Source organism: Astatotilapia calliptera, chromosome 15 (assembly GCF_964374335.1).
Source record: "Astatotilapia calliptera chromosome 15, fAstCal68.1, whole genome shotgun sequence".
Lineage (NCBI taxonomy): Eukaryota > Metazoa > Chordata > Actinopteri > Cichliformes > Cichlidae > Astatotilapia > Astatotilapia calliptera.
The window spans coordinates 24,972,538-24,995,500 of record NC_137436.1 but is presented as its reverse complement, the minus strand read 5'-3'; the positions used below and the strand labels follow the sequence as shown (position 1 = coordinate 24,995,500).

At 42.2% G+C, this 22,963-nt stretch overlaps 1 protein-coding gene across 8 annotated transcripts in view; it reads right to left on the bottom strand.

The window, feature by feature from the left end:
* myo6a (myosin VIa) overlaps nucleotides 1-22,963 on the bottom strand; it is a 155,450-nt gene that overhangs the window by 111,671 nt on the left and 20,816 nt on the right. For all 8 annotated transcript variants that reach the window (XM_080289818.1, XM_080289815.1, XM_080289819.1 and 5 more), the window contains exons 2-9: nucleotides 14,430-14,564; nucleotides 7,118-7,187; nucleotides 5,830-5,903; nucleotides 3,677-3,806; nucleotides 2,858-2,963; nucleotides 1,061-1,116; nucleotides 887-984; nucleotides 234-398 (exon numbers count right to left, since the gene is read on the bottom strand). In XM_080289818.1, coding sequence (XP_080145944.1) covers nucleotides 234-398; nucleotides 887-984; nucleotides 1,061-1,116; nucleotides 2,858-2,963; nucleotides 3,677-3,806; nucleotides 5,830-5,903; nucleotides 7,118-7,187; nucleotides 14,430-14,546 — 816 coding nt within the window. In that variant the 5' untranslated portion in view covers nucleotides 14,547-14,564. The remainder of the gene's footprint in view (nucleotides 1-233; nucleotides 399-886; nucleotides 985-1,060; nucleotides 1,117-2,857; nucleotides 2,964-3,676; nucleotides 3,807-5,829; nucleotides 5,904-7,117; nucleotides 7,188-14,429; nucleotides 14,565-22,963) is intronic.

The following is a 22,963-nucleotide window of genomic DNA, read 5'->3' as shown; positions in this document are numbered from 1 at the left end:
TTGGGCAGCTCGTGGTGATGAAGGACTTTTGTGGGGTTTGGGCTTTGATGAAGAAGAACACACTCAGTGCTGGTTTGACAGAAACAAGAAAAATACAGAGTCCTTCCATCAAGTCTGCGATCAGGCCCCCACCCATCATCTGCACCTCCTCCATTCATTCATCAGCCATCAGCCCCCGCCCATCTGATTGGGCTTATCGAGCGTCAGGATGATAAAAATCTTAATATCCGTACCCGGAACGTGTCCGGAGAGCTGAGGTGAAACTTCTGCCGGATGTCTTCGGGAGCTCCGGCACACAGCCGGTAGAAGATGTGGTAGTTCCTCTCCTCGGGGCTCTGCCGACAGATCCTCGACTTCTCCAGCAGGTAGTGCGACACGAAGCCGCCCACGACGGCGTTCTGAGGAGGAAGAGCAGGGGAAAAACCAAAAAAAAACAACCTCATTTATGGCATCTATCAGCGCGTTTCATCTTCATATCCTGCCACTTTGTCATTATAATAAATTATATGGTGAATTAAATGGAAATTAAATATTAAATATAAAGAATTTATCTCATATTATAGTTTAAAGAAGAAAAATGTAGATAATAAAGCTGGAAATCACAAAGAAGAGTCTGCCTTTGGGTAACATGGAAATACGGTGATTTATAGGACACATAAACAAGAGCGAAACAAAAGAGATAAATGATCATAAGTGAGGCCTCATTACTGAGTTTATGCTGCGTAAGCATCTGAGATGGCAGAGGGCAAATCGCGTCTCTTCACAAAAGCAGAAAGATCAACGTAAACAGATCGTGCTGAATAAGTGCGGCTTCATTTGTAATTCATAACTTTCATCAGCAGACGTTAAAGCTCGTGATCGACTGAGCGAGAACGGCCCTGAGCACCTTCTCGTTGAAGTGGATCTCCACGAACTTCCCAAAGCGACTGCTATTGTTGTTCCGGACAGTTTTGGCGTTCCCGAAGGCCTCGAGCAGAGGGTTCGCTGCAAGGGAGAAAGAAGTCGAGTTCAAACTCAAACCTCAACAGGAAGCTGATGAGAGAAGCAGAAGCGACCTCACCTTCGACTATCCTCTCGTCGATGTCCTGACCCGTTCCGTACGAGGTCGTCAGGTATCTGCAAGCACAGCACATCATCAACACCTGAGAACACGCGATTCGTCTGTCATTTTAAAGCAGAGGTTCTCACAGGTTTACAGCCTTGAAGGTTTTTTAAAGCAAGTAAACATTAAAGTTTGTTCAATAAAAACTGTTTTTGTTGGACCATATTTCATTTTTAATACTGCTGAAAATGCTGTAAGAAGGAGGAAGAAGACCATTTCTGATATTCAACAAAACAAATCCGGCAGATTGTCAGATGTTTGTGTGAAAGCAAAGAACGATGCTCTGCAGGAAGTACAACTGTGTTAAATATTTAGGTTAAAGTGATCAGAAAAGCAGAAACTCTGGGTTTACCAGAGGGTCACTGCACAGGTTTAAGGCTGCCGCAGTGCTCCTGGTAAACGACTCTTATATCGAGCTTTTCCACTGGAGCACTTAAAGCACTTGATACATCATGCCTCGCTCCCCTATTCACATGTATTCATGCTCTGATTAACACACTGTTCCCTCCCTGAGGACACTTTTGCCTTCCAATTAGTAGATGACCTACAGTACAGTTTCCTGTGACCTCCACAGAAACGCTTCCTTTCTGCGAAAAACTGGCAAAACAAAGCCCAAACCTGCAGTTCCTCAGACGTCCACTAGAGGCTGGCTTCATCGGTGAGACTCCCACATTACTGCAGGTGAATATTTTAACACCTCACTGCTTAAACCTCGTGCCTGCTAAGTGAATCACCGAACTGGAGCATTTTTATTGCGGTTATCTGAGCGATGACATCACTTCCTGTGTGGTACCGACCATCCAACAAGTCTACAGAGAGGACCTTTAATAGTTTGGTACTCAGCAGATATCTCTGCTAACCCTTTCATCCAAATAGGCTCATTTCTGGCTTCAATCGCCCACCAGCGATCGCGGCTCAAGAGTTGGGAGTTCGCCTTGTAGTTGCCGGTGCGAGCCCCGGCTTGGACGGTCTTGCTCGTTGTGTCCTTGGGCAAGACACTTCACCCCTACTGGTGGTGGTCAGAGGGCCCGGTGGCACCAGTGTCCGGCAGCCTCGCCTCTGTCAGTGCGCCCCAGGGTGGCTGTGGCTACAATGTAGCTTGCCATCACCAGTGTGTGAATGTGTGTGTGAATGGGTGGATGTGTAAAGTGCTTTGGGGCCCTTAGGGACTAGTAAAGCGCTATATAAAAACAGGCCATTTACCATGGATAACACCGTGACATCTTACTGAAAAGCTGCTTCAGAGGAGAGCATTATTAGAATCACCGGCTCTCACCTGCCTGTAAACGTTTCTGCTCACATCGTCTAAACACTGTAATGTCACAGCTTTTAGCATGTCCAAAGTCCAGATTTTGTGTGAGCATTTATCAAATACCGCTTTTAATAATCAAATAAGTAATTTCTTAAGAAAAACTGCAAAATATTTTAAACTCTGAGTTATCAGAATAACTCTGAGTAGAAAATATTTGGGGTCAGTGAGTCAAATGAAACAGGACATTTAAATGAACTAAAACAGGCCTTTTAACCATTTTACGACCTTTTCTGGACAAAACAATCAATTAATTATGAAAACAAGCTGATAATTAAAATCACAAATGAGGTCAAATGAAAATCGATGATATCAAAACTGATTGTGTATATAAGCTCCGAGTACAGGTCACATTACAATAATCACACGAACATGAAAACGTGGATAATTTTCTCAGATTTGTCGTCGCCGCGTTCGCTGAAAGACGAGACCCTCGCCTCCCTCACCTGAGAACAAACTTGGTGTTTTCAGTCTTGCCGGCTCCAGACTCCCCGGAGACGATGATGGACTGGCTCATCTTCAGGACCTTCATGTCCCTGTATGCCTTATCAGCTGAAGACAGAGGCAGCAGTTAGATCAGACGCCACGCTGACCCCAAAAATCAAACAGATATTAAACCCCTGCGGTTTCAATAAGTCAGTCTGGTACCGTGATGTTCAGGGGACTCTGGGAAATCTGAGTGCTGGCTGCCCCCTAGTGAACAAATTGTGAACTACAACATTAACTCTCACCCTAAAAGAACTGCTTTTGGTATTAAATTATTAGAGGACGATTAAACTGATAATTTCTTAATGACTTTAATGATCTTGTTCAATTTGTGAAACATTAAAATAAGTCTTATAAAAATGACAGGGATTAGGACATTTTAAAGCATCCATGACCAAAAACTGCTTAAAAAGTCTAAAATAAAGATACTGACCTCTAAACCGTCTCAGGAGTCTTTAACTTTCTGAATATGTAAACAAACTTTGCTCAACTCGAGCAGGTTAAAATGAGCTCTGCAGAGATGTATCATGCCTTGTTCCCTCCACAGGTAGATTTCACTAACTAACAGAACATTTCTTGTCTCTCCTTTAATGTGAGGCTTTCTGCTTACGATTTGTTTGTGTTTTTAAATCACGGCAAACGAAAGGTTTCCCTCTTTCTAAAAACACACCAAAAATGCTCAAACTGAGCTTTAGTCACGAGCACAGAACAAAAATGTGGGACAAGTTCCTGGAAATACTGTCCAGCATGTAAAAGTTGTGATAAACTGAGCTGCTCACCAATGGCGTAGACGTGCGGCGGCAGCGTGCCCAGCGACCGGCCCCGGTACTTCTTGATGGTCTCCTGCGAGTAAAGCTTCGGGATGTCATAGTACGGGTTGACGGCGATCAGGATGTTTGCTACAAATGTCTGAAAGAAGAACAAGAACAAGAGGAATAAAAATCACTTATTTGGCTCATAAAACCAACAAAGTCTCTAATTTCTCTGCCTCCTCCTGAAGGAGCAGCAAACGTTTTCTTTCAGCACTTATAAAAAGTGAGAGGCTCCAAAATCTGTCAGAGTTTAACGGAATCAGGATCAGAAAATCTGAATTTCTGTACTGATCCAAACTCCATATCAGCCAGTAATACGAGCATTCAGCCACATCTCAAGAATTTCAAGAATTCATAAAACTCCTGAGCATCACATTGTGATTGAGGATTGTGTTTCCAGTCTTCATGGAGGTTACAATGATTATATTGTGTTTTCAAAAGTTTTGGAGAGGTTTAGATTTACATTTATAATCGCTGCAGAGATTTCTAAAGCTTTACAATATCCTCATTTATCAATAAAACCTGATTTATATCAGAAATGCCCTCTGTGAGCTTCACAGTGCAGTTCCCTCCTCGGCCACTAGGTGTCAGTGTGGACCAAGTCTGACTCCAGCTGACATCAGTTGGAAGCTTCACAGGAAAATGGAGCTAAATAGCAAAGGCAGCAGAGGTCACATGAGCCCCTGCTGGGTGCTCAAGGTGTGAGGCCGGGCCGAAAAGCCCCCTGGGGTGAAAAGACACCCTGTGTAGCCCCGCTGCTCCTATCAGAGCCTCATGTGGAGGAATAATCATCAGCTGAGGGTTTGCTGGTAAGCTGAAGACTCTGTTTGGCCCACATATGTTTCATCTTAAGGACTTGAGCAAAATTATAATTATTTAAATAATAGCAAACACGTGACAGCCGTCCTCTTTATCTGGATGGACATGAATAATTACTGAAGTCTTTTTGAAGTGACAAGAGCCGAGATCATTCATGAACCCCGTGAAGTGAAGACATCCATATGAAGGAAAAATAATAATAATTAAAAAATAAAACAGTTATTCAATCAGTGTGAAAGTGAGTTTTCAAGAGCAACACAAAATGCAATGCAATAAAAAGTAACTAACAAAAATTCATTTTTAGTGAGTAAAATCGGACTAATAATGAAAAAATAAAGAAAATAGAAAAAGGAAAATGTAGAAATAACTGCAACAATTTTAAAAAAGCAAATAAAAAACCTTTAAACTGATTAAATGAATAAATACATATATAAATAAAGTTATTTAAAAATAAATTTACTAAGGAAATCAACAGGAACTAGAAAAAATATCAGAAATAAAAAAACAAAAATTCAGTTAAAAAAATAAAAAAAATGTAAAAATCAAAAAAGTAAAATTAAGGGGAAATAAGTGAAAAAAAATAAGAGCAACAAGAAAAAACAAATACTACAAACGAATCAGAAATATTAATTGTCACATGTTGATGCAAAAAAAAAATCGAATAAAGTTTGATCTGATTTATATGAGTTGTTTTTAATCTATTCATTCATTAAACGTTTTATTTTGGCAGCTTCAGTCCTCCGTACATTACATGTATATTTACACAGTAACCTGCACACATGTTATTTTTTCTGAACTGGGAGTGCACACGTTTGTCCAGTAAGAAAATGTGATGCCTTTGTTTCAGGCGAGGGTGGAGTAGATCTCTGCTTCAGTGGAGTGTGGAAACATGACTGAGCGTGCGGCCCGCCCACAGGTGGTGCGGGCAGGTCACGACCGACGCTTTGTGCTGACACGGCAGCTGGTTTCCTTCATCGGGTGATGATAACGTGTGACGTTGTCTTTCCGAGGTCGGAATTATTTTGGTTCGGTGTGAAATTTTGACTTTTTACGATCAGAGGAAACGAACCCCGAACCTTTATGAGTTTTTCTTTTTGCTTTTGTGACCTTTTGGTGTTTATTCTTTCATTTTCAGCGCCACAAGTTCACCTGAAGGCTGAGCCTCAGGTGTGTCCTGTGCATTTAACACACCATTGAGTCCAGGAGTGAATACAGCACGCCGAGGATGAGGACGACCTCACAACCGTTTCTGTTTCACAGTATTTCACCGACCGGCCGCTCCCCCTCATGTCTGTACTTACATAAATTTTGTCTTTGCTGTATCTCACTCGGATGTTGTTGAGCAGCGTGGCTTCATTCAGGTACATCAAAGAGCCTGAGAGACACAAGCAGGACAAAATGTTACTAAACTCAGCAGAGCAGCGGATCCACGCTGCACATCGCATCATCCATCGGGCCGAGAGCTCACGTGAAGGTGGTTATCAGTCAGACTGATAACCACCTTCAGCAGCATGTAGCCAATCAGAAACAAGCATAGGTTTACTCAAAGCAGCTGAATTTACAGAAAGGAAAAAACAAAAAACAAATAACAGTGCCACTCGAGAAATGTGAGGATGCTATAGACACAACAACATCATCAACAACAACAACAGCTGTCGGCAAACCAGCAGATTATATGAGAGGAAAACTGCAGTGTGCAGGGTTTTATCAGTCGGGGGCACATAGGGAACCAAGACAGCATAACATGAAAATACTGCAATAAAGTGATTAAAACTGCACTTCAGCAAAGTAATTAAATGACTGTAGATACTAATAAACAGCAGGGTCTTCAGGGAGGGCCAATGCCACCCCATCCCCTCCCTGTAGATGCACACCTGGCTGCATAAAAAAAGCTGCATTTTAACGTGCGAATAGCTTTCAATACCGGGTACTCAAACCTCACCTTCTGCAACACCAGGAGAAAAGTGTTTAGCCTACAAGAGGTTCTTTTATTTTAAAAATCGACCTGATTTCCTACCCTCTGCAGCTCTTTAAACAAGCAAAAAACTCATTATTTAAGCGAGGAGAAGCATAGTGACACAGTAGGAGACTGTTCTGAGTGGGCATCATCATGATGGCACTGCGCCCGGTGCATTCCCGGGAAAAGACTGGAAGAACGCCTCATAAATAAAATCTATTTAAAGCCACGATGGAAAATCTGAAGGAAAAAAGAGACGACTTGGTCCGTTAATAAATTTATGAATATCACTGCTGCTTTGTTTAGACTCAGAAATATCAGACCAACATTTGCTGACGTGCATCCTGTTATAACTCTGTGTTAAAGCTGAATTTAACTCAAATTACAGATCAGCAAGTAAAATTCCTGCAATAAAAATACTCCTATATGGAACTTTATTTCCTTTTTGATGTGCATCAAGAAAAGACTTTAGACCAGGGGTGTCAAACATAAGGCCCGGGGACCAGAAACAGCTGATCCCAGACTTCCAGAGTAACAGCAGCTTAAGGAGGACGACAAATGTCTAATGTCAAATATCTAAAAAAAAGGAGGAGCCAGATCTGTAGGTGGAGCGATGAAGCACAAGTACTCACAGTTATCCTCCACATGTTTGTTGACGTCATCCTCTGCAGGGAAGACTTGGCTCACCGGAGCCAAAAACGTCTGAGAGAAAAGAAAAGAGAGATTTATTATTATGATGAAATAAACTGTCAGCTTAATGTATTTAAACTGAGTTAATTTATACAGAGGGGCTTTAAAAACTCAGTGCATGATGCTGTTGATGCATGATGCAGCTTCGACAGAGTTCATGGGTTTCTTTCATGTTCATGTTTTTAAATGATGGCTCCAGCAGGGTGAGTGTCATCTACCGGTTGCTGCAGACACGATGAATTATTTGGAGGCAGGAGGTAACGGGATCAGGGCGACGGGACTGTCCAATGACTGAGATGCAGAGAAATGCCGCGCTGCATTATTAACATCCAACTACTGACTTTCGATCGGGTCGGCAACAATCCCGGCTCCACTCAAACGTCTGAAACCGCCGACTCATTCACGTGGTCTCGAGGTCAGCACAACCAGCTCAGACCTGGCGCCAAACTTAGCGCTCAGTTTTGAATTTTGAAAGTGTGAAAGTAAAAACAACAAATTTAATTTCTTAAAAAGAAAAAAACATTTGATGGTTTTTGCATTTCTGTTGCTCTTTAATGCTCCGTATAATTAGCATTTACCTGAGGGCTCAAACTAAAATCAAAGTGCTCTCTGTTTCACTGTTCCACCTTCGGCTTTCTTTTACTCTAAAAGCTTTGGAGCATTAGCTCTGTACACATGACTTCGAGCTGAAGCCGGCCATGCTGAACCAATGCAGGAGGCTTTACGAGGACGTGTGACCTCAGTGTTTTGGAGTGCGGGGGCGTGTGTGTCGTATTCGTGTGATCTTAAAGCCGATCGCTGCCAGCTCCTGAAGGCCCCGGCAGACTCTCACTCCCTTGAATCGGGCTCTTTAAAGAAGCGCTGCAGGCCTCGGCTCGAGCCAGAGACTGACGTACAGCCGATTCATTCTTTCCAGTGGTGGCATGTTCCACATTCTCAGCCCAAGCTGGACCGATTCCACAACACTGCGCCGCGTGAGGACAAGGGGGGAAATAATGTGTTATAGCACAGCCAGCTATTACTTCAGTGTTACTACTGAACCTTCCTGGAATGTGCAGACCCCTACAGAGCTGCTTCTGAGCAGGGATCAGTGGACACTTCAAGGCATCTGAACATGAAGAGCTCTGAAATGGCCAGAACCTGACACTGAACCCTAAACTTCACGGGGAGCCAGTGTAAAGAGGACTCGTCTGCCAACAGTGTGGGATGAGGTGTGAGGTACATGTTAGAAGAACAGCTAAATTGGTCCCAGTGAATATCAATGCTCACCATAGCACACCATCAGTTTCATCAGTTTCCAGCCTTTTCTCCAGCTTTCCAAACCCAACAGTCCAGAACTCACACACACGGCGTTCCCACAGCGCCATGCTAACTGCTCAGGGAGGCCTCAGTGAACACAACAAGGGGCCTGAAGTGTTTTTGAACTCCCCGGGGTCCCAGTTTGATCAAGCATCTGCTGCATGCCCGGGAGCGAGCCCGATCCACGCAGGCCCTACCCCCAACATCCAATTCCACAACACCACAGGACACTCCCAGAGGTCCTGTGACCCCACCCCCACCCCGATGCTTCAGAGTTGTTTAACAGTAGCACCCCCAGGCTCCTACTTTTCTACCTTTAAAACCCGGAGAGCAGCCAAATGGCTGGTAGGCTTTTAGCTAAGCTTTAGCTTCAGCCAAGTGGAAGCTAAATTGGCTCTTCATTCATATGTAAATTAGGTTGTTACCTGGGAATTCTGGAGGGAGGGGAGTGGGGGTGTGTGGATGAGGGGGTGGGCGAGCTGCTAAAAGCTGTGAACTTCCTTTTGTGTTTCATCTTGATGCATTCTCAATCATCCAGGGAAATAAATCTCCAAAAGTCACCAACTTGGAGTGTTTCAGTTTGCCATCTTAGGGAGAATCAACACACATGGGTGTATGTCCTTTCTTGCTGCGATTTATTGATAAAAACAGTACAAAAAACCAACCATTTGTACACATATTTACAAATGGCCTGCTGAGTGGTGCACGGAGCATGTTCATTGGTTCATGGACCTCCCTGAACTAATGGCATTTATTGCAATTGTCATCTTGCGGGGGGTTAACAGGGTTCCATCTCTAAATGACTGCTGGTCAGCAAACCTGGGAAACCCACAGATAATTGGAACTATGGCACGAAACCGCTTCCAAGACATCATGCAACACCTACGCTTTGATGACAAGTCCACCTGCAGTGATCGAGCAAAGACTGATAAGTTCGCTGCAATTTCCAGTGTGTGGGGATCATTTGTCACCAACTGCATCACGTGCTACAACCCTGGTCTACATATCACCGTTGATGAACAGCTTTTCCCATCAAAGACTCGGTGCTGTTTCCTACAGTATATTGCAAGTAAACCTGACAAGTTTGGGATCAAGTTTTGGGTGGCTTGCGACCTAAAATCCAAGTACATTTGCAATGTCTTCCCATATCTTGGCAAGGACCCCAATCGTCCCACTGGGGAGAGACTTTCTGAAAATGTAGTAATGAGAGTTGGCTCACTCTCATGTAGCTGGGAAGAAGGCAAGAAAAGAACAGTTGCTTTGGACACAACCCTCCACACCTAGCCCTGGAAAAAGAGCCATGTGTCAAGATGACAAGTGGCCTGAAGTGGACCCGCTGCCTCAGTGAGACAACACCATAACCAAGCACCTTCTCAGACTGGAGGGCTGGGGATTCAGTCACAAGTAGGGCTGGGCGATATGACCCAAAATTCATATCTCGATATTTTTTAGTTGGATGGCGATATAAGATATATATCTCGATTTTTTTTTTTAAAGCCATAAGTTAAGAACAAAAAGAGAGTTCTTAGTCACACTGTGTCCCAGATGTCACACGGGCACTTTTATTTACATACAGCGTAGATGTACATGAAGAAATTACTTAAAAATAAATTATCAGCATTTATTAAATAATCATGGCCCATAAATAAAAGAAAACAATGTTGTTTTTGTGCATAACAAAAAGCTCACAATTGTGCAGTCAAAATGTAAACTAATAGACGCTGAGCATAATAACAAAGAGACAGATTTCACAGCTGCACCACGTCTCTGAACAGGTGCCATTTGTGGTCCTTATACACACACAGTACAGTAATATTACGTTGAAGCACAGTACGTATCACTCCGCGAGGCTCCTCCCCGGTAGCTGTAATCCTCCGACAATCCATCAAGCGGTGCAGCTCCGTAGCTTAGCAAAGTCATATTAAAACATTTTTTGACAGATTGCTGAGCGCCGTGTTCCACATAAAATCGGTTCGCGGTCAGTAAGCACAACCAGAATTCATACATAAGGCACACTGTCGAGTTTTGAGAAAATGAAAGGATTTTAGGCCGTGCAGCTCCTCCGGGCTGCATGTCGTTAGCGCGGTTAGCTCGTTAGCGCGGTTAGCTCGCTAACACGTTGACGCCGTCCAGCCCCACGCACGGGACGATCCGCGGTAACTCGCTAACGGAGATTTTCCGCTTTCATCTTGTCATTGCCTGCAGGTGAAGCTATGGGGGAGGGGGAGTTGTGTTCAGTGAAGGAGAGGCGAGGCCGAGTAACGTTGCGTAGAGACAAAAGTGGACGAAAGAGAGGCAAACCTGCGGCTCCACAAGTATAATTATAACGTAACATAAGCTATATCGATATAAACGATATTGTCACATCTTATATCTCGTATGAAAATATATCGATATTTTTAAAAAACTCGATATATCGCCCAGCCCTAGTCACAAGTACTGTAGTGTTTACCAAACAACCTGAAGCAGACTCAGATAAGTACTGCTGTGATTTGGTGGCATATAAATGCAATTAAATGGAATTAAGTTGCTTTTAATGTTGTGGCTGATCAGTGATTTGGATATTAAGGATTGGCTATAAACTGGTGCAACGAACTGGCCAAGTGGATGAATAGCTGGTGCAAGTGACTCATGGTTTATGGTACAAACAAAGCTAGTCCTCTTCCTGTTTCCAGTCTAATCAAAGCTAATAACTTCCTGGCACTAAAGCCACATCATCAAACTTCATCATCTTATTTCATTCTTGGCGAGAACAAAATAAGTTACAAAATAAGTAACTCCAAAATTGCCTTTTTAAGTATCTGCTGCAAAAATAACTTCATCTCCTTCAGTAATGCCCTTCAAACAGTTTTGTCCATCTGCAGCTCCGAGGCAGATCAGACACTCTCTGGGAAACAGAAACACAGACAAGGCCGGCTCTTTGTGAGCGATAGTATGACAGGGTCTCATGCTCTCCGTCTTTCCCCTGACGTCCATCCCGGGAGGCCGGCCAGCGAGTGAGCACATCGTCAGACACTGGCACAAAGTGGCTGCAGCGGGACAGACGGGACATTGTTCAGATTCAAGCCCAGAAACTCGCTCTGACAGCAGATCAGAGCATTACTGTTAAAATACTGTTTTCTGTGGTAAACCCAGAGAGGGACCCTTCCTACCAGGAAACCCTTTGAAGCAGGCTTTGTACTGCCTCGACCGATAAAACTGATTTATGGTGTTTAAGTTGGGGTCAGAACTGGTTTATCAGCTCCTTTGAGGCAAAACTCAGGGACCCTACTATTTTACTCACATGGCTCCAAGGTGCAAAATCCTCAGGTTTTTAACAAATCCACCTGAGACGGCAGACAGCTTGCACTCTTCTACTGATCGACGCCATCAAAGTTTGCACTGCGAGTTCATTTTAGCCGATTTATTCAACGGGCTCGCGGTGCATGCCCACACGCCGCTTTGAAGAAAAGCAAAAAGGACTTTTCTGATGAGCAGCAGTCAGTATAATTACTGATTTTGTCCAGAACTGCAAAGACTCAGGAAAACTATTTTTAAAAACAGAAACAACACAGTCTAATAGCAGAGGGCCGGGGTTAGCATCATCAGTCACAGGGTTGTTGCAGGTGATGATTTAAGGGTCGTCCACACAGGAAGCAACTAGTAGCACTTTGCTGACCACAGAAAGCCGATGACATTCAGTCACTTTAAGCAACAACGACTGAGATAACTGCTGAACGCTCAAAGTGGGCGGATCCTGAGTTAAAGCTTTCTCAGATTACAGACAGAAGACTGAAACAGCCTCCATTAGCGGTCCAATGCGTCAAGTCAGCTACAAAGACACAAGCATCATTTCCTGTGTTGATGCTCTCATCTTTCAGTTGCACAGTAAGGCGACTTATCTGACGCCATCGTCACGAAATATATTTTTGTCACGATGAATATCATGAAGATATTTTGTTAAAGAGGATGTGTGACCAGAAAACCAGAAGCTAGCAGCTCAAAAGGGGCGACATCACTGATGACACTTAATATAAACTCAGTTGTTAACATATCATTGACACGTCACGATATTCACACCCTGAAATGAGACCACAGCGAGCAACAGCAACACCACAAAGGCTGGTTCTGCTCGTAACGTGAGGTCTCATATTTCATCGTATTTCTTTGACTTCAGCACACGAGTGAGAGACTGATACACGTGGGACAAACTTCATTAATGCAAACCAACACACTGTGTGTGCAGAGGTGTAACGCTCCGAGTACACAAATACATAATAAAGCCATCTGTCTAGAAGCATCTTCATCAGCCTTTACTTGTTCCTCACATCTCACTTCTCTACCTGCACCTCTGTCAGTCGCTCCTTTGATAAAAATAATAAGACACGTATGTCAGATTCATGGAGCTTTTTGGTTCTTCAAATGAAAAACATCTATTTTTACACTCAAGTTTGTGCAAATGATTAAAAATAAAAGCCTTGAAAAGGAGTGAAGGGTTTCTGTGAAACAGTGAAATGTAGCAAGAAGGAGCAAGAAGGATACAAATGCTAAAGTGGAATTAATTATAATAAATATATATTAGTAGAAGGCCAGGTATGGCCATAGGTGAGGTAAATAAAGGTCAGTCCCAACAAAATAAAACGTTTATGTTAGCTGTCAGCGTTAGCTTACTTTTACTGTTCCACTAAAGATGGAAGAATGTGTGCAGTAAAAAATACTACTGAAGCAGGTACCGGGTACTTTTAAGGTGGAGTGTCTCCTCGTGTGTTTTATTGAATCCATGAATTGTTGTGAATCACTGAACACTTGAAATTCCCCAGTTGTAATTTTCCATCCATAACGGAGATCATTTCAAACTGGTGTGACATTTAAAATACATTTACCAGGAATCTCTCTGTAAATGCAGAGAGGCCCCGTTTATGCAGTCGTTTGCAGAGCAAATGTGCAAAGATCAGGGGCACAGTAAAAGGTGGAGTAAATATTTCTGGATAGAGATGGTGAGGAGGGAGATAAAAACCATAAAACTGGCTGTGTGAGTGTCGAATGACTGCTGTAAAAACTGCTGCAACTCATTCCAGTAAACGGCCAGAAATCCAGTGAGGCCAACCTTGTGCAACATCTTTTATTCAGAGAAAACATCCAGGAACGAGAGCCACTCTTAAAAGAACGCAGGATTAAAATCACTTTTCCTGTTTAAATATCACTCATGACTCAGGCAGGTGTGGAAACACACCTATACGGTTCTGTGTTTTACAGGCTGACGGTAAATCAGTGAGGAGCCTCTTTAAAGAGGAACGCTGTCACTGCCAAGGCCTCTCCGAGGGGGAAGATTAGTGAGACGGACATCGAGCTTTAGGGGTTACCACAGCAACAGACTCTCAGTGACATTAAAAGCTTTGCTGAAAGCGATTCAGCACCTGATGCAGCAGAAAAGCGAATCAACGGAGGCGATATCAAAAAAAGCGCGTTTATCTTGCTGCACAGAGCCACTTGGCTTCTGATTAATCAGCACTTGAGCACCGGAGGTGAATCTCAGAGTGAACAATGCTTTATTGCTTCCAGAAAGGTGGCCTGAAGCCCCGCGAGCTAAGTGGGACATTAAATCATTAACACACAGCAGGTGAGAGCACATCAGATAAACCCATCAAAGAAGGGCCAGAGCGGACCGATCGATTCAAAACCATTTTCATCTCACTCATTCTTCTTCAAAATAAAAGAGGAAGGCATAAAAAGGCTGACGTAGAGGTGATGAAGCTACAGCTAGCCGTTTAAGTCTTTGCTTTGTGTTATTAATACAACGCTGATGCTTGGAGGTAAAATAAATGTCATCCTTCCAACCCGAGTCCTGCACACAGACATCAGGACGCAGTTGAGAAATTGGGGACGGTCTCGGGGTAGGAAGGCAGGCGAGTAAATAAGTCTGCAGTGCAGTAATAACTGCTCCTGTAAAGCAGATAACCCTCAAAGTTTGCTCACCTTTCCCTTCTGTTTGAGGGGTTCGATGGTGAGGCTGTCAGCTCCGATGTCTACTATGGTTCCCAGCTGGAACCCGTCTGTTGGGTGTGGCGCCCACACCGGCTTCCCATCCTCCATCTCGCCGCTCTGAAGGCTCTGGAAAACATGACACACGACAGTCAGCGGCGCTCTTTCAGCTCCAACATGCAAACATTTCTTTCTGTTTAAAGCTCAGTTGGCTCCTAGTGTGTTGCCTTGATTGCACCTCAGCTCCTTGGTACTCGTTTCACTCAGCAAACCATAAAAATCCCAAACAACCAATCACACAACACTGAAAGGATGCTGTACTCATGAGTGACATGTAGGAGGTGTGCCTCCTGTTTTAAAGTCTGTTTATCTCACTGCACCCTGATGACTTGCATTTCAAAATAATCTTTATTTATCGGACACTGTGCCACGATCCTCTGTCTGAAACAGTTTTAGCCCCTCCCCCTTCAGCCCAGCCTTCTTTTGATTGGCTGCCCCTCACAAACAGAAGGCTTAAACACGAGGTGGGTGGGGCCACCTACTTCCCTGACTTCCAAAGATATTTTAGAGCACAAACTTTGTTCCTGCATTTGTAACAGCCACGTTATTAAACCATTTTGTCTGTCTTTAGTTTATCAATGAAATGGACATCAAGATTAGAAATATTCATTATACTACAGACTGAAACACAGCACTGACTCTGGGCTTTCAGGAGATTTTTCTGACAGCAAGAAAACCAATTACAGTGTTAGTGAGTCAAAGCAGCAGCTGATCGCGTTACAGCGGTGACACAGGGACAGAAACTCCCTGAAGTCTCATGATGCACTCACAAATCTAGAATAAAATATAGAAGTCGGTTAAAAGGACATTCCAAATGTGCAATAAATGAAGTATTTGTCTTTAGCTTTAGTCATTAATAAGATTAAAACTAGCACACAAAGTAATGAAGTCTGAACGTTAGCATTCCTTAAACAATAAAAAACAAACCTAAAATAAACCAAAACCGCTCTGGAAACTGAACACAGTCAAAAACAAAGGCCCAAAAATTAAATAAAGGACAATAAATTTACAATAACATCGCTGAGGACAAAGCAAGGCACAACAGTGTTTATATTTTATCAGATTTTATGGATTGACAGCTGTAAAAATGATGATTTTCAACAGCTGTCATTCAAACATGAAACACTAAAAATCACAAAAATGACGCACTTTATAAAACAGCAGTGTAACGTTTAGGACTTGTTAATCCTTGTTGTAAGAAACAAAAGTTCGAAAAGAAAAGTTTCACAAAATATTCTTTTCCCCACAGACTGATGTGATGATTTCCATTTCTTCCTTACAGCGTTCATCGCACTACCACGCTAGCATCACCACATATGTGTGTCACCATACAGTATAGTATGTCGTGGAAACCCCTATGAGTACAGTAATCCGGTTGTTCAGTCTGACGTCACTAGCCGTGTCTGGGCCTAAACTCCGCTGCAGGTCCATATATCAAACGATCACTATGGCATTACTGAGAGTTGAAAAACTGTCTAAAGTCTTTCATCTTTAATAAAATGATCAGCGTTCTGCTCTACCAGGTGTAACAATTGAGTTTAACATCCAGGCATCCATGAAAACGGAATTTATGACATTTAACGGAGTTAGAAGTTAGCAGGAAGTTAGCTCGCTAGCTTCTATCTAAATACAATATAGCATGTCCTGACTGCGGGGTTTTGGAAACAAATTAAAACGTACAGCTGTGCTATCACTTCCAGCATAAATGAAGACAGAAAACTAAACAGCAGTAACGTTTGTAGGGTTACTGAAGTTGGGCTAGCTGGTATATAATGATGTGCTACGTGACCGCTAGCGACACAGCTATGTTAGCATAATATAAACAAGCTAACTTTTTTTCCACTCGATAAAAATTAACGTGAGTGTTCTCAGTGGTCAGGAACAAATGTAATCGCATGGCAGGATGCTGTAAAAGGACCAAACTTCAGCCAGGAGAACAACGGAGATAATCCATCCACAATACGAGGTTAGTCATTCATATACTGCTGCATGGGCTGGGCTGTAGTTACATCCTAAGGTTTTAAAAACTGAGCTTAAATAAATGATTAGCGGTAATAAAAGCCGAGGGAGGTCAACAGGGATCACTGACTGTTTTAGGAGCTTTTTGAGATCAAATAGAAGAAAATACATAACATTAAACATGTTAACAACACAAAAGCCATATTAAACGCAGACTAGGCCTACTTTAGACCCGGAAGTAGGATTCGTCGCATCATCACTGAACAACCGGATATGTAGTGATGTAAACAAATGCAAGCTGATGGAGCCGGAGTAGCTGCAGTTCATCATTCCTGTCCTCTCCGTTGTTTCCGTGAATACGAGCGGCCGGAGGCAGAGCAGACCATAAACTACCAGCATGTGTGAGAACCTGACGGTCAGCCTCGCAGGCCAGAGCGTGTTTACACGCACACAGCACGGACTTCCAGCTCAAAAAACACTTTCTATCACACTGAGGTTTTAACCTGATGCAGAATTGATGCATTTGTCACATTAAAGGAAGTACCGGCGATGGTGTGGTTACAGACAGCATACCAGCTTCTTCTGTCACAGCAGCTCTCTGCACGTCCTCCTTCACTACATCCATGAATCATCTCTGACCTTTGTCCCACATGTCCACACCATCTCAGCCTCAGCTGTACCCGATGGACTCATTTCCAATTCTGTCCCATCCTTGTCCTCGCAATGAAATGCTAACATCTTCAGCTTTTAAATCCGTGACACTGTCTCTAAACCACACATCACATTAGTGGTAAAAGTGGTTGGCTGAAGACAATGACTGACCTTTGTGTAGTAGAGCAAAGAAAAAAAACAAATAACACTGATCTTAAAAGTCTGTTTGTCCCTTTGAAGTGACATTTCTGTGCAAGTTTTTATAATAAACCAGATTATAAAAACTGCCAAAGAATCATAATAAAAATAGTAATGTTAGTGTCTCACAAAGTTAGAAACTCTTAAAAGGACATGACAAATCTGCTTCCTAAATCAGTGAACATCCTGCCGTGGGAACGCGGAGACAACTTTGAAAGCTCTAAAGTGAAAGCTTGTGTTTCACTGGAGGATGACTAAGCATCATCCCAAAGCCTAAGAAAAACCATCGAGGAGCATCGTGACCTCGCTAAGAAAAAAAGAGGAGCCGGGCGGGGTGAGCAGCCAATAAGAAGCGAGACTCTGAGCCAGCTCGTTTCCATCCACACAGCTGCGACCGTCACCCAGCAGCTCCCTGCACACACGGTGGCTTCCTGCCAAACAGCAGCAGGCTTTTCTCTGGGAACTTAAAATAATTACCCCGCACTGTCTGAGTGCTGCACTAAGAGCCCATCAAAACTAATTAGGGATATTAAACCATCACAATCCCAGTACAATGAGCCCCTTTTATCAGAGCAGCCTGGACGCTGCTGTAATTGGAGACCAACAGGTGTGATCCCCTCAGGTGTTCACTGTGATGCACATTTACATAAGCAGAAGCAAACCCGATCACACCGCATGCACGCTCCCAAGCTGCACGCTCAAATACGAGGTCACAGGGTCAAACTGTGACCTTGTACGTGTGCAGTATTATTATTGTTGTCACTGGAGAAAAAAAAAGAAGCGTAGTTATCAGCTGGGACTCTAGGTCACAGTGTGCACTTCACTTAATGCTAATTCCTCTGTTTGCAGCAGCCGGAGGAAGGATTCATGGGTATGCGTTTCAGGCCTCTTGTTCACTTTCAATGAGGTGACATCACGTACTGGCAAACTGAAATGTGGGTTCTCTGGCTTGTTTGCAGTGGAGAGAAGTTCGAGCACGGCCGTTAGCCATTATGAAACTATCCCGAGAGAGAGGCGGGCGGGGGGTTGTCGGTCGTAGCATCTGGCATCAAAATGAAGTGGAAGTTAATGACTGCAGTGAGTAATAGCTGTGCTGTATTTGATATAAGGCACGGCTCATTTAGCATGCTCATCAAAGCCTGTTGAAGCGCTTTGTGAGTGAAGAGACACCTTTAAAGTAACACATGCACGAGTCCAAACATGAGCCCCGAGGCACAGCAGAGCCAGCAGATTAAGGGTTTGGGTGTTAACTTCAACTACTTTTAGAGGGAAGGCAGTTTCAGGTGTGCTGTCCTTGTGTAAACTGCTCCAAGTTTAAATTAAACTTTTAAAATAAAAGCCAAACTGGCAGCTTGGTTTCAAAGCCAAAGGCAAAGATGTTTTAATTAACCACACTTTCGTTTCCCAGGTCGAATTAATTAGTCAAACTGTAAAAGTATAAACCAAGTAAAGACGTTTGCCTGAAGTGCTGCTGAGCAAACAGCTGGAGCCGATGGCCCGGAGAAATGGACAGACGGACGCTCGCCGACTCCTTCTGCTGGCCAATGAGGGCGAAGGTAGTGATCTACAGATATGACCTCACCCACGACTCTGCGTCCAAAAGCTCCTCGATCAGGACATTTAATCCTGCAGCTGAGAAGGAAGCTGCACTTACAAATGGATGACTGATGACCAGGAAGTTCATTAAAAAAAAAAAAAAAAAAGGACAAAACTATGAGGTCATCCAAACCGACTTCCTGATGGCACAGCTTTGAACTACCGGTAACTGATTCGGACGTTCAGTTCTAAAAAGGTCAAATATATTATTTAAACTAAGAATAAAAAATAAAGTTCATTTCTCAGACTGATCTACAGTGTCCAGATGCTACAATTGTATTTTATTATATTATTTTATTTTAACCTTTAATATCTGAAACACAACAACTTTATTAAAAATAAGATAATCTTATATTGATGAAGTACTTAAAAATAATAAAATATACCCAAAGTATTACAAATAAAGCATTTGTTAAAGTTCAGATAAATGTCAGCTGATGTTATATAAAAGGAAACGCATAACTACACTCGACAACAGGCTAAAACAATGTAACCTATTTAATAAGCACACTGTAACATAAACTGTAACTTTCTGAAATTATTTGGTCTATAAAAGCTTTAAAAACATTTTTATAGTGATATATAGATAGATATAGTTATGTATTTATATATATTGTTCCAGTGCAGCACTAGCTGCCAGTCACTATTCACACATCTACAGTGTAGAAGCCTCAAACACCAAGTGACTGACAGCAGCACAAAGTGTACAGGAACCTCAGGACTGTACAGCAGAGGTTCAGTCTGCCACAGCGTCTCACAGCAGGTTAATGAAGGCATTCAAAACTCCCACAGGGAGCCTTCACTCACTCATTCCTGTATACTGATGCTGCGCTGCTGCAGGGCACTTTGGCTTTGAACCTTGGCCTCTAATCAATATGATGATTTTCCATTATGAGTCTAACACTGTCTGCAATCCTCCAGAACAATCGCACACACGGCGGGTCACACAAAGACAAGATCAAACCTGCTACAGCGGCTCAGCGCAGCCTGCACAGACCATCAGAGACACAGCAAACATCTCCTGCAGCTCACAGGATGTGATGTAATCACCTTTAACTCAGCTGAGCTACTGCAATAAAAACTGCTGAAAGATCAAAGAGTGATCGTTCCACTTAGTGGGACTGAGCTGTGTTTGCCTCCCTGCACCCTGGGAAGTTTTCTATAGTATTAATAACAAAAAAAAATAAAAAATAATAATAATAATAATAATAATAATAATAATAATAATAACTAGCACTCTAAAGCTCAAGCATTAATCTGGTGAAGCTGGAAGCTGTTATTAAAGTTTCATATTTTTAAGAAGTGGTAACAATTTATATATTTTATGGTTCCTGTACCTGAAAACGCTCCATAGCACCGCCTACAAAATTGCAACAAAGAAGCTCCGCCCAACAAGTCAGCCATTTTTACCAAAGAGGCATGTCAGGCATGCTTTGTGCCATTCACAGCTGCTGTACTTTACAGAGGTGGGACTCGCCAGACACCCCGCGATACAATATTTGCACAATACTTCATTCACAATACAACATCAATGCAATTTAAACATTCTGCGATATGCTGAGTATTGCAAAAGCATATCCATACATGTTTTTATCCAATAAAGTTATCTCACTTCAGTTTTTTCCCCTGCAAAATGACACAAACGTGTCAAGCATACCAATACTGTCACTAAAACCTGCCTCAGGACAGTCAGTCTGCACTTCCCCCAGAGTTTTCTCCAATCCCAGGACTCTAACAAGTTCCAGATTTAATCAGATCAACATATAGCAACATGATTTAATTCGTGGGTGCTCATCAATGCCACCCAGGAAGTGATGTGGAGCTTCTTAGAGCGACAGCCAACAACAGTCCAACAAGTCTGTGGAAACTGATTGGACTGCAGTTTTAATTTTGTCTGGAGTTTTGGTTTTTTAGTTCAGTCTTGTTTCTGTCTTTTTAATTGTTATTTTACACTATATTACATTATATTTGTCACTGGCAAATATCATTTCAGATAGCTGAAATAAAAACTGAAAAACCACAACTAACTAAAATGTTTTTGTCCACACCTAGCTACTTTTAAATGTATAAAATCTTTGCTGAAATCTGCAAATTTTTGCCACGAAAAAGATTAAATTCAAATTCAAATTTTATTTGTCACGTACACAGTCATACACAGTACGATATGTAGTGAAATGCTTGGACAACTGCTCGTGACCTAAAGAAAACAAAAAAGGAAAAGGCTATGAATAAGATAGGAAATAAATATGAAAAATTAAAAAGGGTAAATTTAACTAGGAAGGAATAGAATATAAATTAAGGTTAAAAATGAAATAACTGTACAACACAAATTAGAATGAAGGGTAAATTTAACTGGGAAAGAATAAGATAAAATATATAAATTAAAGTTGAAAATAAAATAACTGTACAACAAAATACACAATATAGAACTATATAAGAATGTATGAAGAAATCTAAATATAAATAAATATATACACAATAACAGCAGCTGTACAAGTATTAACCGGAAATGAAGAATATAGTGACCAGTGTTGTGCAAATCATTAAAAAATAAAAAATCACAATGATCTATTTGTCATCCCGTGTAGTTTTTCCAACGTAAACAAAGGCACAACGTTTACCCATCACAGCTGAAAAGGTGATCAAACCTGCTGTTGATCAACTTTATTTCCAACGGTAAGCCCTTGGAGAAACGAGCCTTACTGCTGACTACATTAACATTAAACTGACTCTGCAGCTAATTTTAGACTCTGAACGTCGCACTCGATAATTGTTGCTTTCACCACGGAGCTCACAAAGCTGCGGGGACGACTGATCCCTCCCGTCTGAAGCAGCTAATTAAGAAAACCACAAAGTACCAGCGACAGCCGGCCAGCAGCAGAGCTGAGCCTCGACTGCAGCGCTCACCGTCACATTAATGTTTTTGGGGGGTTTTTCTAGCAAAAGCCTGAAACTAAAAGGGCTGAAGCTATTTCTAGCTGCTGCCCTAAATATTAAAATCCTGCATGGAAGTGTAGCTCCTTAGCTAACCCGTCTCCAGCTGTCAGCATCCTCTGGAGCAGGATTTCCATTAACAGAGTCATTCAGACGAAACATTAAAGACGCAGCTGAGAAGTGAAGGACTGCTGATTGTTCACATCAGACCATCATAATAAAAAGCTGCTTAGAGTGAAAACTTTGAATAAGAAGAAGAAAGGAAAACAGGGAAATACAGGGAAGTGTATTTAAAGCAACTCGCTGGACGAGTTTTCACCTAAGTGCAAATAATGAAACTGAAATATTAGAAACCGGCCACCTCAACGCTGCTGCACGATGAGCATCCTAAAAATAAATGGGACACACCGAGGTCGCATCATGACAGATACGCCTGAAGTCAGAGTAAAAATAACCTTTACTACTTTTTATAACACTTTATAATAAACACGGTAATAAAATATAAACCAAAGTTATTAAATATGCTTAAAAAACAGAATAACAATAAATTAATGTTTAGTTTTCATTCATATTGTTCAAATGTATTCTATCATGTTTCACACAGTGAACATGTCGTATCATTAGTGTGGTGCATAATTGTTCACATAAGTTGCATATATTCAAGTATTTCCCAGGTCTGAGAAGCAAAGCGTGAAAGGACGAGCCGGGGAAGCTCCACTGCCTGCAGCAGTGTATCAGAACACGGCCCTCTGCTCTATTAATGTGTCAGCTCATGTGTGACTCCCCTGATTAATAAAATGTAAAGCTCATTTTGCAAATGACAGTCCTTATTCCAGTCAGAAAGGAGGATAGAGAGCGCGGCACTCTCACCGGCTAATGTTCTGTCAATCACAAGTCAGCCAGTGAGTACACGCCGGATAATCCCGTTTAAAAAAAAAAAAAAAAACCCACACAGTATGACCAAGATTCACAGATCAAACAAAACAAGTTTCTCACACCTGAAGCCTTTTCATCCATGTCTTATACCGTCTGTGAGTGTGCAAGCACAGTGGCAATGTCCATCTATTATATACAGTCTGTTTTTCCGTAAATCCAGGCAAACATCTTGAACTGAATGATCATTATTACAC